Source organism: Erinaceus europaeus, chromosome 1 (assembly GCF_950295315.1).
Source record: "Erinaceus europaeus chromosome 1, mEriEur2.1, whole genome shotgun sequence".
NCBI classification, from domain to species: domain Eukaryota; kingdom Metazoa; phylum Chordata; class Mammalia; order Eulipotyphla; family Erinaceidae; genus Erinaceus; species Erinaceus europaeus.
Genome location: NC_080162.1, coordinates 28,399,213 through 28,417,182, shown reverse-complemented (window position 1 = coordinate 28,417,182; position 17,970 = coordinate 28,399,213). Strand labels below are relative to the sequence as shown.

The window sequence follows — 17,970 nt, the reverse complement described above, 5'->3', positions numbered from 1 at the left end:
TAGCTGTCTACATCACCCTTAATTCCTGGAGTTCAAGTTCACTATGGATGGAAGGTGTAAAAAGATTCAATCTCTGAATGCATAGGAGAGTTTACTGGAGAAAATGAACCCATTAGTGGCTATAGTGTGGGTGTGTTATTCTTTCCATTCAAGATTTTGTTCTTTACAATATTTGGCAGCCCTTCCATTTCTTTTTATAAAAATGCATGCTCTTCTGATGCTGTAGGAAAAAAAATTATCACTTGGACACATCCTTCCAGATTCTTGAATGTTTATTGGAATTAACTATGTTTGAAGAAGCCCCATAAGCATTTTTAGAAGCAGGTCTTCAGTTGTCTATCTGTCTCTCTCTCTCCCCCTCTCTTTCTTCCCCTCCTCTCTTGAGTTCTTTCTGACCTATCCAACAACAAGGGCAACAAAATGGGGAAAACAGCCTCCAGGAGCAGTGGATTCGTAATGCAGGCACTGAGCCCCAACAATAACCCTGGAGGAGAGAGAGAGAGAGAGAGAGAGAGAGAGAGAGAGGTGGGAACTGGGACTGGAGCATTGTAACATGTGCACTAAAATAGGTATGCCACCACCTGGCCCCAGATTTAATTTTCTATGACAGAAAACCATCTTTTGTATAATCACATACACAGACACCCACACACACTCAAAACTTACTACTTAGGACTTCTGATGTAATCAACCTGGATAATTGCCAAGTGAATATACAGTGAGTGTTTATTGTTTCCATCATTATCAAACTGATGGAAAAAGTCATGCATACAGGTAACTATTTTTACTGGCAGTCGTGTGGCTTATGAATTAAATTTTATGAACATTTCTTTTTTCTGGCTATGTGCAATTTAGAGACTCACATACTATTAGTAATAAGACAACAATGTGAAGATAAATTTTAAGTTAGTTTTTCTAAAATTAGAAAAAAAATCAAGGTATCAAGAAAACAAAATGAAGTTAGAAGTATTTTTCTGGGTAAAAATTGATATTTCCTTAATATACCCAAAAACTTTCACAATAACTATGCTAGATGGTTTCTTATAGGTATTTAAAATAAACATTGAGTTAATTTAAAATTTTGACTCTATTCTAGAATAAGGGATAATTCTACATAGCTAATTTTTCCTACAGTCTCCTTACTTAGAAGAAGAAAAAAAATTCTACGTGAAGTCACATAACTATTTAAAACAAAACTGAAGATAAAAAGTCAAATGTATTCAGACCTGAGAATAAAGTTTAGCAGGGAGACTCTTGTTACCTCTAAGTGATATTTTGTCCACACTGCCTCTCTTCCTTAATCATCTGCTCTTTGATGCCTCCTGGGATTTCAAAGGTTGTCTCTGGAAGTTAGCAATATTGATCCACATTAAAGGACTTGAAAACACTCACACTTTGGGAGGACTGTACTACACCATTTCTTGGGCTGGGTCCATATTTAAGCTCTTACTGCTCTTAATTATCCACTTTTAGGAACATTTTGGAAATCTGGAGAAAAGAAAGGGTTGAGCTTTATTTTGAGGGATAATTTGCCTAACTAGAAAACATCTCTGAAAGGTGAAAGGGACATGCAAAAAACATGCTATTCCCAGGAACCTGTGTTCTACTACTAACATTTTATTTGAAAGTCAGAATTCTGATAAGGCAAAGTCTTTCCTTTCTGAGACTTAGTTTGCTATTAGGTTTGTGATTGCACTGCATTTCTACTTTGTGGCCTACTTGCATCATTGACATACTAATTGTGCCACCTACAATTATGTCTTTCCTTTTATTTGCAGGTGTCCTGGGGAAGTGTCACTATATTTACTATGGAAAAAACTCAGAGGGGAACAGATTTATCCGAGATGACCAGCTCTGAAGACAATTCTTGTATGTCTTAGCCCATATTATGAATAAAAATTAAATAAATATATGGGAAAATGGCCTGTTAGTGTATTTTTGTGGTAAGGCTATGACTTCAGCTTTTGGTACCTTCTGCTGACTTTGCCAGCCTGTCAAGATCATCCTTCTGTCTTAGACTGAGTGGTCACATAGAGATTGACATGATTGCCCTTAAGCAGGTCTCATCCACCAGGGTGACAGACAGTGGCAGTGAAGCACCAGGGCTGACAGGTTGAACACCATGATAGATTGCCTGGTCTTTCCACTGCTCACAGGGGAACAGAGGTCACACCTGGGGCCTCCCTGAGAATGCTCAGATGCTGTAGTCAAGTGAAAGAGACTGTGTCCTCAGCATGTCTACTAAGTACAGATTTCCCTGATACCATTGTTCTGTAAGTTTATTTTTTAGTGAAGTAGTCAAAGTTTTTAGGAAGGCCACTCTCCTTTAATCTTCTTAAATTTTAATCCCTTATACTCTGTATATCTCTCTTTGGCATCTTTATCATAGAAATGCATTTTGGTTTGCAGTTTTTTTGGACTACAGAGATGTGTACTCTCAATCAGGTCATATATTTCCAGCCAGCTTCACACTGTATTAAAACATAATATAAAATACCTATGTTAGAGTAAATAGCTTCCCCTAAATCTCTGATTATAAAACCATGGACTTCGTCTTGTTTTGTTCATTTCTGAATGTACTTCCTTCTGTGACTAGTAGCTAATGTCTGATATCTTCCTCAGTAACAGTTTATGGTCATTCCAGGGACATTCACTTATTTCTAAGCATATATATACTTCCACCAAGGTCTATGGTCATATTTGTGTTTGGAGTTGATTTGCCCCTATGGCTGTTATCTTAATGTAATGAAGTAAGAGATAGGCTGATGGATCAGGACATTTAAAAAAAATGAAAAGTATAAAAATATACACTGGACTACACAAATTTTAATAGAAGACACAGATCTTAAAATTTTTTATCTTGGAGGTCAAGCAGTAGTGCAGCAGGTTAAGCACATATGGCACAAAGTGCAAGGACCGGTATAAGGACTCCAGTTCGAGCCCCGACTCAACTGCAATGATAAAAACATAAAGGGCAGGAGAAATTCTACTGCTAAACCACTAATGCCTCAAATACTTCAACTTCATAAAAAAAAAAAAAAAAAAAAAAAAGGAAAAATAACCCTGGAAGCAAAAAAAAAAAAAAATGAGGATGTTTGAAAAATGGAATCCAAAGCCTATGAGATGGTGTTAATACATTTATTCATCTGTGGTTGTATTCTAGCACTTGTTACAAGAAAAATAGACAATGTTATCAGAAGGATATAACTTCATATAATTTGAAAGACAGATTGTTCTTCATACAATAGTATTTATTTAAGCTTCTTCTAGTTAGACCCGGTATCCATTGTTGTAGGTCTCCAGTATTTAGTAGAAGACCAGCACAAAGTGGAAAAAAAAAAGCAGTATTTGGTTTTGCCTTCAAAGCTTGCATTGAGGGAGACATGGCACGAAGCACAAGGACCCATGTAAGGAACCTGGTTCGAGCCCCCAGCTCCCCTGACTCCCCACCTGCAGGGGGGTTGCTTCACAAGCAGTAAGCAGGTCTTCAGGTGTCTCTCTTTCTCTCCCCTTCTGTCTTCCCCTCCTCTCTCAATTTTTCTCTGTCCTATCCAACAACAGCAACAGCAATAAACAACAAGGGCAACAAAAATGGAAAAAATGGCCTCCATAAGCAGTGGATTTGTAGTGCAGGCACTGAGCCCCAGCAATAACCCTGGAAGAAAAAAAAAAAAACAGAAAAAAAAAGTATTTCTATCTTATAAGTACCAAGTACAGAGTTGCTATCATAAAAGTCTTTGGGGATTCAGAATCCCTGAAGTCCCCCAAAAGATCGACTTTTTTCTGTTCAAGTACATTTATATGACCTCTGGCTTAATAATAAGTCAACACCAACATTGAGTGATTTGCAGTAGAGGTTGGCAGTGGTCCCTCTTATAGAATACACAGCCTTTGGTAATCACTTGCTGGGGCAAATTTAGATCTGAATACTTAAGACGACTAGTACTTAGAAGATTTATTTTTGTCAGATTTGTTAGCACCATGAATTGAATACCTTTTCTTAATTCATCCACAAAACAGCAATGGACTAATGCTTTCAATTAGTTGTGTTAGGTCCCACCCTTGTTCTTTGTTTGGAAATAGCAGCACATGTTTCTGTCCATGGCATATTATGGGCAGCCAGAGTTCTGTGCAAGGGCAGTTAGACTAGTCTGATGTCGTATCCAATCTAGCAGTACATATATTCTTGTCCTTATAAAAGGCTTTAACCCTGCCTCTAACAATAAAAAAGCACTTGTGAACTGACCACAGAATTTTTCCATCTTTATTTTCCTTACTTGTTTACTTTTCTTAATGTCAGAACCATTTGTATCATGCACAAGAATGTCTCCCTCAATGCGAGCTTTGAAGGCAAAAAAAACAAAAACAATTTTAAATGAGTTATTGACCACTTTATTCCCCTCTCTTTGGACTGTTTATATTCATCCAAAATGGTGTAATAACTTTAATTAAGATTAGCTTTAATTATAATTTACTTAAAGGATATCACTATGGCATATTCATCATAATGATGGAATTATAGTGATTTTTGTTTCTCTTAAACGGGTAATGATAATGAATTAGTGTTGGATTGTTTACAATTTTCTGTTTCTTAAGCAAATTTGTTGTGCCAGGACTAGACTTGGTGTGAATTGGCAGAGGTGGAAATAATATTGTATGCTTATCTTAAATCTGCAGGAATTTCCCAGATCTTGTTTTTAAAATATAAATTAGAAGGTGTTAATTTAACCAAAGCCAAGCAGGTTTCAGCCCCTTCTCCTCCCCTTGGTCTCTTTGCCTTTTACCACACTCAATAGACCTTTTTCTTTGGGAATCATGACACCTAATAGTCCTGCCTTCTTTATCCTAGAACAGGAAATGGACTTAAGAATCTCTTTGCAATACAAGGCCATCTTGGAGTCTTCTGTTACCTCAGCAATGTCAAGGCAAATGTCTTTTTTCCTAAGTAACAATTTTATAGGACAATTTGTCCCATGAGGAGTAACATTTGAGATTGAGGAGAATCCTATTAAAAGTATAAATATTGGCCATAGTTGCAAGTCTGGGAAGTGCAGTCATTTGCACCTTCTAGATCACCAGTGGCTATGGGAGCTAGATAAGACCTCAGGAATGATCCAGCATTAAAGACCTGGGAACTTCTTCTGTCTCAGGTGGCTTGGAAACAGTGTAGAGATAATCAAAGATCATCCACTCTACTAAGCCTTTTGCTCTGCAACTCATGAAGAAATGACAGAAGGCAGACATGTGTGCCTGAGAAGAGCACTGAGCTCAGAGCAGAACAACACATTTTGGGGCTGTGCTTTGCTTCATAGGAGAAAGTTCCTTGAGAGGAAGGTCGAGTGCCTGAAGGCACAGACACTGCCTAGAATCAAAGCAGGAGTCCTGGACACTGCTGGGGCTGCTCCTCAGAACTGAGCCACTCTGTCACCCACCAGAGTCCCTTCTGCTCTTTGTTTGGGGGTAGGGGGAGTCCCTAGAGCATTTCCTGCATAAGGAAAGCCCAGCCTTATTTTCCTAAATCCCCAAAGTCTAGTTGGTAAAATTTGGGGACTCCGGGTTGCTTACTAAAAGTGTCTTCAGGGACAAAGAAATAGAAGGAAAAGGACCACCAGGTGTAGTAAATTCATTGTGATAGCATCAAGTTCCAGCAATAACCCAAGTTCCAGCAATAACCCTGGTGGCAATAACCCTGGTGGCAATAATAAGAAAATAAATTAATGAGCTTTTCTCCATGATATATTATTTTTATTTTTGCCCAGAGCATCACTCAGCTGTGGCTTATGGTGCTTTCGGCACCAACCCTTAGGAATGAAAGCCTTTAACACACATTTTTGTTTAACTTTTTAACTTTTATTACCTTTATTTATTTATTTATTGGATAGAGACAGCCAGAAATCAAGATAGAAGGAGGAGGTAAAGAGTGAGATGAGGCCGGGCAGTGGTGCCCCCAGCTAAGTGCACATAGTACAGAGCAGCACAAGGATCCGTGCAAGGATCTGGGTTTGAATACCTGGCTCCCCACTTGTGGGAGGGACACTTCAGAAGTGATGAAGCAGGTTTGTACATCTCTCTCTCTCTCCATCCCTCTCAATTTCTCTCTGCTCTATCCAATAAAATGGAAGCCAGGAGCAGTGCATTCATAGTACCAGCATCGAGCCCCAGAGATAACCTTAGAGGAGACAGAGAGAGAGGAAGAGAGAGAAAGGGAGAGGGAGAGAGAAAGGGAGAGGGAGAGAGAAAGGGAGAAAGAGGGAGTTCTGCAGCACTGCTTCACCACTCATGAAGCCTTCCCCCAGGCACAAATGCTTTCTACATACTTACTATGGCCAAGAGATACTTAAGGTGGGTTCTGGCAACTGGTTGAAAGCCAGGTAAACTGCAAAACTAGACTCGGGATGAGTGGGATCCAGCTACTGAGGCCTCTGGCATAAGCAGAGGATGCGGAGTCCTGGCCTCAGTCTGATGACCAGATGATGGAGTTCTGCATCCTTTCATCAAAAGCAGCTCCTCCTTCTCCTCAGTTCCTGGGCTGGAAACACCTGCCTCTGTTCTCCAAAAGGACTTTCAGGAGACCTTCTCTACTGTTTTCACTTAGATCAGATGGAGCTCACCCCCTCGGCCCCTTCCCAAGCACAGGTTGATGTGGTTGAGTTCACCTGCTGAAAGCTGTTCAAAGACCACAGTTCATGAGTTAGGGCACAGGACCAGTTACTCACTCCCTAACCATGAGCCCTGGTTTTGACCCCTGCCCCTCACAGCATGAAACAGACTGGTGGTCAGAAAGCAGAGCAGAGTAGGCAAATAGCTCTGAGGCTGCACACAAGGTTCACCTTCCCTGGGGCCAAGCCCCAGTGGGAACTCTGATGTAAAACACCAAGTACTTTTACTCTTGTTCAATCCCTGATCCTCACAGTGTGATGGAGACTATGGTCAAAAAGCAGAACAGAGGAGAGTGCCCTTCACCGGAGGGAGAGAGAGACAAGGAACTCATGGCTGTGTGGTAATACAATTCTTTATTGATGTGGACACCCCAGAGTCAGGTGTGAGCACAGCAGGTTTAGACCACGTGGAGCTAGCAAAATGGCCACTTCCTGCTATGCACACCAGCCCTTCTCCAGGTCTTCTCCAGGTCAGGATGCGGAAGAGAAAAGAGAATGAAAGCACGAACAGCTTTATAGGGTAAAAATGGAAGTGGCAAGTCAGGAAAGGGATTGGCTAGGAAAAGGGGTGGAGAAAACAATGCATGCTGGGAAGGTGGAAGCATCCTTAGCAACTGTTGTGATGGTTTTAACTGAATTAGCAATACCCTGAGGGGATAACGTGGTGGGATCTTTCAGGCAAAACAATGATTATGTAAATAGACCATAGTGTCAGCAATGGGGCATGGAGCAGAGCAGCAGCAGTGGGGGCTGGCTTTAAGGCCCAGCAGGAGAATAGGTGAACAGCCCCCAGGAAGCTTCCTCACCTTGTTTTCCCCAGGCTCAGCATTGATACTTGTTCCCCTTACTGTATGAAATTTTCACTCCCATTTTGAACCTTGGTATTTCATGGGCAGAAAGACAAGTAGGAGAAAAGCTTGGTAGGGTGGGACAGTGGGTAAATAACATCATTAAAGAGCATTTGCCTCTTATGTCCCAGGTCCCAAGATTGATCTTCTCTAGTTTTTCACTTATGGGAATCTTAAAGTCTCTACTTCTGAGCAGAGAATCAAGTGGGCAAAAGACTTCATGGGGTAGGGCTGGTGGGTGAATAATCCCTTGAAAGAGCATTTGCCCCTCAAAAAAACATTTTTTCCCTCATGCTCTAGGTCCCAGGATCAGTGCCCACCAGGAGCTCTGCTGATGGTGTGAAACTTTCACTGATCTTAGACCTTCACAGCCTGGTGGAGAGATTTTTAGGCAAAAGGCAGGCTGGGGTGAGGGGTTGTTGAATAGCCCCATGGAAGTACACTCACCTCAGACACCTCAGGTTCTAGGTTTGATTCTCAGCAGAAACTAGACTCAATGTGAAACATTTTAGTTCTTGTATCACTGGCAGGTGCTGGAAAAATCAGGGACCCGGGTGGTGATGCATAGTACCATGAATAAAAACCCAGGTTCAAGCACCTGCTCCCCACCTGCAGTGGGGAAAGCTTCAGGAGCAGTGATGGTCTGTAGGTGCCCCTCCTCCTTCTCCTCCTCCTCCTTCTTCTCCTCCTTCTTCTTCTGCTTCTCCTCTTCCTCCTCCTCCTCCTCCTTCTTCTTCTCTCTCTCTCTGTCTCTCTCTCTCTCTTTTAACCAGAACACTACTCTGGCTTATGGTGGTGTGGGGGGTTGAACATGGAACTGTGGAGCTTCAGTATGAGAGTCTCTTAGCTTAACCACTTAGCTACCTAATCCTGACCTCTTTCTCCCTCTCTATCACCCCTTCTCTCTCAATTTCTGTCCTATCAAATAAAAATAGGAAAAAAAAATGGCTGCCTGGATTTATAGTGTCAGCACTGAGGCCCAGCATTAACCCTGATGACTATAAGGGAAAAAATATATGCATATGTATATTAAGAAAATGTCATAATAAATGAGAAAAGTTTTACAATTTGTTTCATATTATTTATAACAGGTTCATTTTCTTTTTTTTAAATTATCTTTATTTATATATTTATTGGATAAAGACAGGTAGAAATCAAGCAAGAATGGGGTGATAGAGAGGGAGAGAGACAGAGACACCTGCAGCCCTGCTTTACCACTTGTGAAGCTTTCCCCCTGCAGGTGGGGACCAGGGGATCGAACCTGGGTCCTTGCGCATTGTAACATGTGCGCTCAACCAGGTGCGCCACCACCTAGCCCCTCATTTTCTTATAAAACACAAATTATAATTAATCAGTATCAAAATATGTACTTAACATGGCCTAAGGTTAAGCTGTAAAACAAACTTTGGGAAATTTAAATAAATCTTACGAAATGAACAAACAAGCAACAAAAAAAGCACAACTATTACAATAATTTGCTTTTACTTTTACCACCCTGGTTATAAACCCTCCAACTGCTTGTTGCTTTAAATAGAGGCACATTATAAGAAATTACCACTCACTGAGATTGCATATCTGAATGCTGTGCATTTTCACATATATGTGTGTATTCTAAAGAAAGCCAAATATTTAGAGTGAAAAGATTTTTGGTTTTCTTTGGGGGGCATTATTGTTGTTGGTGAGTTGTGGTGGTAAATGTATGTATGTGTGGGCTGAGTGTGTCTTAGCCATGGAGTACCTTGCGCATTTATAAAGGAAAATGTCTTTCTTACTGTTTCTAAAAATCTGGTCTTCTTTTCTCTTCTCTGTTAATATGCAAATTAGAAGCAATCTAGGGGGCTGGGTGGTGGAGCACCTGGTTAAACACACATGTTACCCAGTTCAAGCTCCCACTGCTCCTCCCCACCTTCAGGTGGAACATTTAACAAATGGTGAAGCAGGGCTACAAGTGTCTGTCTCTTACTTCTCTGCCTCCCCAATTCCTCTCAACTCTCTCTGTGTTATCAAATAAAATAGAAAAGAAAAAATGACCACCAGGAGCTGTGGATTCCTATTGCTGCCACCAAGCCCCAGTGATAACTCTGGTGACAATATAAATTGAATGAATGAATGGATGAATGGCAATCTAAAGAGTTCTTTTCATCAAAATAATACTAGTCTTTAGTGGTTACTACTTAGAAGGGGAGCTCATAGAAGATAAACACTGATGTCTAATTCTTAGGGTGGATTACACAGGTCTCATCGAGACTCATCCCTGTTGTTATCTACTGTGGACAGTCCAATGTAGCATTTATCAGCTGTGTCTCTGGTTTCTTCCAACGAGAAGCCTTCACTAAAGAATGGAGTAACCATTACTTGTTCTGGAACCAAGTCCGAGAAAAGGAAATAAAACCAGAGATGCATGAGACATGTTGGTTACTTATTTGTGTGATGACATATCACCTGCCCTTGAATAGACTTTTGTACTTCTAAAGGACCAGCAAATAATTTTGAGTGGCTTTAAAAGAATTAAAATACATAGTCCTATCTGAAAATAATTGTCTTCCTACAGGTTTACCTGAAGAAAAATTGTGCATGAGTTTGGGTAATCATAACACTGAAAGTGAATTCGTTCCTCTGAAGCTGGAATAAGTAATAATTTTTATGCACATTAACATAGAGCTTATCTGATTTTATAAAGTATTTTAGAATGTTTCCAGGGATCATTTAAAGTAGAACTAGAAAGTTTGGGTAGGAAAGACAAGAGAATTAATTCAGCTTAAGAGAGAAACACCACAAACTGCTCAATTTTGCTGTATGACTGTATTGGGGGTTGAACCTAGAGCCTTTGGTGACTACAGGATGTCCATTCTATGCTCTAATGCTAAGATAGCTTCCCAGGCCATGAAAAAATATATTCTGAATATAAATATATCTGAAGTAAGTTGCTAAAGTAGGGATGATATAAATGATATTTATGGAGTTATGCTTAGGAGGAGTAGGAAATAAGAGTATGAAATAGAATTAAAATGTAAGCTCTTCCTTCCTGGGCAGGGATGACTTAGGAGAATGATGAAGAAAGAAGGGAAAGGATGGTTTTCTGGCAACTAGAAGGGCTGTTGCTGTTTAACCCTGAAGTGGTATTTAGCAATATTTTCTCCTAAAAATTGAATAATCTTTGTTGTAAATGAAGAATGTGACAGTTTAATAATGTTTTACAAGTTTCTCTGCCTAAGACAGTGAAACAATGAAGAAAAGATGGATCAGAAAGCACTGTGAGAATAAGTGATCTTGTTTAATAACTACAAAGATGACTATGACCTGTGCCTAATATCCCACAAAAATAAATAAATAAATAAAATAAGCAAGAACAACAAAACCAGCATCCTGAGGTAAGTTGTCCCACTGCTGAACTCGCTGAAGTATAAGAGGAAAACTTTTTGCCTGTGCAATAAAATGGAGAACATGGTCATTTTGATTACTGATATTTATCCCAAGCCTTTACATATTCATTCATTGAGAGGGAAATAAATTCTTGAAAAGATAACATTAGAGCTCCAAGACAGCATAGTAGATATGCAAAAGACTGTCATGCCTGAGGTGAGGTTCTGGAACCCCAGGTTCTCTACTAGGTAAACCTCTCCCAACCCCCTTTGTATACATTTCTAAAAGTTTTGAACATGTTTCATGTCATCAGATTAATTCCTGGAGTTAGAGCCTATTTTCTCAAGATGACCACACTGACTTAGACCAAATCAAAACATATACATCAACCTTGGAATGAGGACTCTAAATATATTCACCACCTTATAGTAAAGTCTCAAGTATAGTTTTTTTTTTTTTTTTTTATGATTTAGTGTTACGTCTGCAGGTTTTTTTATGTGCTATATTTCCATTTGGTTATAATCATTCATAGCTGTTTATTATGTAGTCATCATAACTGGAAAACATGAGCTTAACACTTCTTTTCAACACCAGGTCTTCATCATTCTGGGCCAACTTTCTCATGTAAAAATGGCAGCGGGTGGGGCAAAGACATCACAGCATCAAAGCTTCTTCAAATGTGATATGGTGGGTAACTTGAACCTGGGTCAAGTGTATGGTAAAGTGAGCCTCACAAACTATTCAAGTAAGCTTCACTCCCAGCCCTTCACTTTTCTTCAGAATACTTTTTGTTCACTAGGACCAGACTAAAGTGAGGCAATTTGAGTAACTTTTCTTGGGTAGAACAGGCAGCAGTCACTAAAACTTTTAGGATTCCAGGCACATAATATTGGATGCCATATCTTAAAAAAAAAAAAATCAAAATTAATGCCAAAACTCTTAATGACTGACTTTGTTTAAAACAAAAAGGTTCCTTTTGCCTAGGCTTAGTGATGTCTCAGCACTATATTCACCCATTCCATTCTATTCTTAAAGCATCAAAGCCTAAAACAACCACATTCTTTGTCCCACAATCTGTGCTTCAGTCCATAATTATCAGCTAGACTAGCCTGTTTTCCAGGTAATCATTCAGAAATTCCACTTTCTCTTGTTGCTTCCAACTCACTCCATCAGTTCTTATCTCTTTGATCCTTTCTTCCTTGATGTGTTTGACTTTAGTGCCACTTCTAATCTCAGCCATTCATTCTCATCTAGTTTTAGTAATTTTTCAGACATTCCTCCTAGCTACTAGGACCCTGGCATTTCTACCAGACTTCTCCTTTCCTCAAACCTTTGATGTTTCCAATTGCTGAATGTGAAAAAAGATTCCATTTCAGGCCATTGTAATCCCAACCATGACTAGGTCACATCCCTCAGGGAAGATTGGGGGGAATTTGGAAATCACTTATTTGATATGTATTTTTAAAATCCTCAGTCCTGTCAACAGTCAATCCTGATTAAATTTAGAAGTAAAAATTGCAAACTGTGGATTGGAGCTAGTTTCATTACTGGAAACCCAGATTTTGTCTATGTGAAAAGTAGATTTTTATCTGGGATAGTTTTTCTTTTCTTTGAATTTCCCCCACTTAGCTAATAAGGAAATTTCCAGTTCTCCTCATAAAAGCTGTTTTCCTCTTCTGCACAGTTTGACTGAAATTAACAGCCATGGATTCATCAGTGCCTGTGTGTGGAAAGAATGAACCCCTACATTTGCCTTAACCAGTAGTTATAAAACTCTGTTTCTCCCCAGCTAAGAGCAAAAATGAATGGTATGAGGATTAATTTTACCTGTCATTTTTCACTAAGTGGTACTCAGGATAGAAATCTATTTCTGATTGTCAATGTTAGGGTGTTTCTTGATGAGACTAGCTTCTGTATATTTTAAAAGTATTTTATTTATTAACTAGAGATGGAGAAATCAGGAGGGAAGGGGGGGAGATAAAGAAAAAGAGAGACAGACCACTTCACCACTCATGAAGCTTTCCCTCTGCAGGTAGGGACCAGGGGCTCAAACCTGGGTCTTTGAGCACTGCATCCTATACTCTCTACCAAGTGTGCCACTGCCTGACCCCAAGCTACTGTTTGCAAAAACTATTTATTTGTTTATTTATGAGAGGCGAGGGAGAATCAGAATATTGCTTTGGCATATTTAATGCCAGGGATCAAATTCTGGACCTCATGCTGGAGAGTCCAAAACTGAACACACTAAACCAAGTCCTGTCCAGCCCCAAGGCCCTCATTCCCACTCCCTCCCCTTCCAACCTCCTTTGCAAGATTAGCATTTAGCATTTGAATTGGTGGAGTCAACTATGTAAATTTTTTGCCTGAGTGTGGGTGGATGTCATCCAAAGTAGTTGAGAGACTAAAGAAGACAAAAGAGGAGAGAGGAAGTTTCCTAATCACTGCCTGAGCTAGATTTTCTCAATTTGTCTCCTATTCTTGCACTTAAACTTGCTATTGGTTCTGGTTTTTAGATTCAGATTGAATTACATCCTCAATTTCCGGGGTCTCCAAAGTGCTGCTGGTAGATGATCAGACTTCTTAACTTTAGATAATCATGTGAGCTAATTCTTCATAATGCATGTCTTTATCTCTAAATCTGTATCATCACTTCTCTCATATATATATTCTGTATATATATATGTATTCTGTAAATATATATTCTGTGTCTGTATGACTATGTCCGTATCTGTATTTCACCTATATAAAGTATCAGAAATACAATGTATCTGAAGAAAATGTTCAGTACCTTGGAATCACAGGTTATTATTCTTTATTTTTCTCAAAAAATAGTAAACTTTTGCCTTAGCCTATTTAGAGTCTTGACTGTGTGGTAGTATAATGTAGGGATAACATCAAACACTTTATTACATGGTTATCTTATTTTATTGCACATTCTCTTTTCAATGCCATCTCTGACTCTGAGAAGTGTGAACACTTGTATGTGTGTGTGTTTATTTCCAGTCTCTGTTTATCTAGTATGTATAATTGCCTTTTTCTAGAGGTAATATCATATTTTAATTGCTATAGCTATGCAGTGTCCCTTCTCCTTTTTTTCTTCCTTTCTTCTACTTCCCTTTCATCAACTTTATTGACATGTGATTTACATAATAAACTATTGATGCCTTCTGTATATAGTTTGAGTTCAGGAGTCATGCTCCATATATACACATATGTAGCTACAAAGCCAATCAAGATGTAAATCATCCCCATCACACTTTAACAATCCTTTGCAGGGACTGAAAAAACAACTCTGCCAATGCTGGCTTGGATATTCATAACATCATTTGCAGGCCATGAAAAAGTGTGTCCAGCCTATGGCTACCTTGGTAAGGCCAAACCAAATGATTTCACGGGCAGGGTATTCTTCACCCCTGATTTTCCATCAGAAACCCCAAACCTCACTCAACAACTGATTTATTTCTCATGCTGTAAATTAGTTTTTCTCTTTCATATAAATGGACCATTAGCTATATACATATATACATGTCTGAATTCATTTTCTTAGTATTGTATTTCTGAGTAATTTCCATTTTGTTGCTTTAAAGTTACTGAGGAATGCTTCTCTAGTATATAGAAATACTACAGTTGTTTCTCCATTTTCTCACTGTGTACATATGCCCCTCCTCCATTTTAAGTGTGAGGTATTTTTTTATTATTATTATTTAACTGTGCTCAAATGTATATAAATTTCACGCTATATATATATATATATCATGAAATTGACAGTTTTAAATGTATAATTTAGTGCGGCTAAGTACACAGACATCATGAGCAACCATCATACTACCCAGTTACATAACTATTATTTAGTCGTCTTAAACAAATATCCTGTAGCCACTTTGCAATAACACTGGATTTCCTCTTTCTCCTAGTAATATTATTTTACTTTCTATCCTTATGAAATGTCTATTTTAAATATCTCATTTAAATGGAATTAGAAAATATCATTTTAAGTCTATGGTCATGCCACCCTGAGCATGCCCAACCTCATCTGACAATATCATTTTGTATCTGGCTGATATCATTTAGCATAATATTTTCAAGGTCTAACCATACTAGTATCCGTCTCTGTGTGTGTGTGTCTGTGTGTCTGTGTGCATTTCACATTTTTTTTTTACCTATTTATGTGTTTTGGTTTATTTTAGCTGTTTGGCTATTGTGGATAATGCTGCTATGAATATGGTATACACGTATCTGTTAAAGACACTACTTTCAGTTCTGTTGGGTTTACTTAGTAGTGGATTTGATATATTAAATATTAAGTCTAACACAAAAGCAACATAACCTGTGTAATATAGAAAGGCTGTAATTTCTGGGGTTTGTTTTTCTTTCCATTATTAGAACATTCGTATTTTGATTCTCATTTCCATTTTTACAATTAATACTAAATATTTATTCTTGTAACTGGTCATTTGAATGCCTTATTTGGGATAGAATATTAAATTCCTTTGACCATTTGAATTATTTTATTTTAATTTTGCATATTTAAGAAATTTTATTTGCCCTACCAGGACTGCTCTGCCACAATTCCTACTCCCAGTGGACTCTTCACTTTTTCTTTTTCCCAGGTAGAGCGTCAGAGGCATACAAAGAAGAAAAGAGAAGGAACGGCACCACAGCACCGTTCCACCACTCTAGAAGCCTTTGCATGATGGTCCTATGTGGTGATTGGCATCCAGGTCCTTGCACATGTTAAAGTGTGTGTTCTACAAGATGAGAACTACCAGGAGTACTTTATATATTTGGGTATCAATTATATATTTGACATATTATTTGCAGCTATTTCTTCACCTTCATTGGGTTGCTTATTCACTCTCTTGATACTGTCCTTGGTTTCACAAAAGTTTTAAATTTTGACAGAACTCAATTGATCTATTTTTGTTGTTGCAAAGTGGCAACTGTAGGCTATTTTAACCTCAGTTTACTTCCAATAGCTTCTTGTTTTATTTAAATTTTATTAGTGATTTAATACTGATTTACAAAATTACAAAATATCAGGGGTTCAACTCCATACTGTTTCTACCACCAAAGTCCTGACTCTCCAACCCCTCCATTGTAAACTTCAGCAGTTCTAAGTTTGCAGATATGGGTTATTGCCAGGCTAGCTTCACTGGAGAGAGAGAGAGAGACAAGGAACTCATGGCAGAGTGGGAACGCAATACAATACCTTTATTAATCAGAGACAACAAATGCCTTTATATATATATCTTTAACTGGAAGTGGCAAGTGGGAAAAGGAAATGACTAGGAGATGGGGTAGAGAAAAGAGCCCGAAGGTAGAAAGCTTCCATAGCAGCTGTTGCGAAGGTTCTAACTAGTGGGATTAACCAATACCCAGCAGGCATGGCGGGTCTCAGGCAAAACAATGATTATGTAAATAGACCATAGTATCAGCAATGGAGCAGGGGGCTGGCGTAATGCCCAACAGGTTAAAACTTCCAATAGTTTCTTACCTCCTTTTCTTGCATTGAAAATGTAGAGTCACTGAATTGGGATTTGGGTTGATGCACCCTCCCTTTTCACACAGCAACATTCTGTATCTTAAAAGTTATTCTTTCTTGGTGGGGGAATTTTTAAAATTTATTCTTTACTTCTCTACCTGGATGCTTTCCTTTATTACTCTGTTGTATAGATTCATTTTCTTAGGCTTTAGAGTGGTTTCTATCTAGATTCATCCATGCTTGATGTATTATTTGCTGTGATTTCTGGAAGCATTATTTATTTTTATTTATTTTTATTTTAAAGGGGAGAGCATGAACACAGTCCCCCACTACCACAAATTATGCAGTTGAGTTTCCCACATCTAGGGAAATTGCAGGGGTCAGCACATCCAGAGTGCAATGATAAAGCTTCGCCCTGGGAAAACCACCTTCCTGATTATGGTATCTCCCCTGCCAGGTAAGTATGGAAGCATTCTTTTTATTTTGAATGCAACAGTTTTTCATTTCTTACCTTCATCTGCATGTACAGAAAATGAGTATATTGGATTCAAGATCTGCTTTGTGTTTCTCCTTCTGTTCTTATTTCTCAACTTCTGTCTATGAATGGGATCATTCCATATTCGTTCTTATCTTTCTGGTTTATCTCACATAACATGATTCCTTCAAGTCCCATCCAAGATAAACTGAAAAGGTAAATTCATCATTTTTAAAAGCTGAATAATATATATCACCACAACTTACTCAGCTATTTATCTGTTGTTGGACATGTGGGTTGCTTCCAAGTTTTGGCTGTTACAAATGATGCTGCTATGAATCTATATTCATAGGTATAGTATGTTTGGTTCCCCAGAAGAGGATCATAGGGTAGGTCCATTTCTAGCCTTCTGAGAATTCTCCAGGCTGCTCTCCACAGCGGTTGGACCAATTTACATTCCCACCAGTAATACAAGAATGTCTCTGTCAACCTCTCCAGCATGTGTTGCTATCCTTTCTGAATTTTTTTTTTCATATGTCTGTTGGTCTTTTGGGTCTCTTCTTGGGTGAATATTCTGTTCATATCCTCTCTTTACTTTTGGATGGAGTCATTTGTTTTATGTTGCTAAGTTTGATGAACTCTTTATATGGTTTGGCTATTAACCTTTTGCCTGGTATATGGAATATAAAGATCTCCTCCCTTCCTGTAAGGAGTCTTTTTGTTTGAGTGGTTTCATTTGTTGAAATGAAGCTTTTGGATTTGATGCAGTCTGCAGTCCCGTTGACTTTTTTTTTTTATTCCTTGCAATTGGATTTGTATCTTTGAAGATGCCTATAAAATTTTTAGATAAAAAAGAGTGCTGCAAATATTTTCCTCTAAGTAGTTGATGGTTTCTAGTCTAACATTCAAGCCTTTGATCCATTTGGAGTTTACTTTTGTGTGTGGTGAAATGTAGTGGTTTAGTTCCATTCTTCTGCACATTTCAACCCAATTTCCCCAACACCATTTATTGGTGTATAACACAAAAGTGATGATGATTGTATTGGTGGAAGTCATGGTGGTTCAGTTCCTGGTGCATGGTGGTGGAGTAGCCTACCCTAGGTGAGGGGTGAGAGTGTTTTATAAAAAAAATTAGGAAAACTT

At 38.6% G+C, this 17,970-nt stretch overlaps 1 protein-coding gene and 1 non-coding gene across 2 annotated transcripts in view; one reads left to right on the top strand and one right to left on the bottom strand.

The window, feature by feature from the left end:
• LRMDA (leucine rich melanocyte differentiation associated) overlaps window positions 1–1,923 on the top strand; it is a 1,384,659-nt gene extending 1,382,736 nt beyond the window's left edge. The window contains exon 7 of the mRNA XM_060171730.1: window positions 1,779–1,923. Within this exon, the coding sequence (XP_060027713.1) occupies window positions 1,779–1,858 (80 nt within the window). The 3' untranslated portion in view covers window positions 1,859–1,923. The remainder of the gene's footprint in view (window positions 1–1,778) is intronic.
• A 14,730-nt stretch (window positions 1,924–16,653) lies between these two features.
• Window positions 16,654–16,817, bottom strand: LOC132542503 (U1 spliceosomal RNA). The gene has a single exon (XR_009553516.1). It is a non-coding gene; the product is annotated as a U1 spliceosomal RNA (small nuclear RNA).
• Between the last annotated feature and the right edge of the window lie 1,153 nt (window positions 16,818–17,970).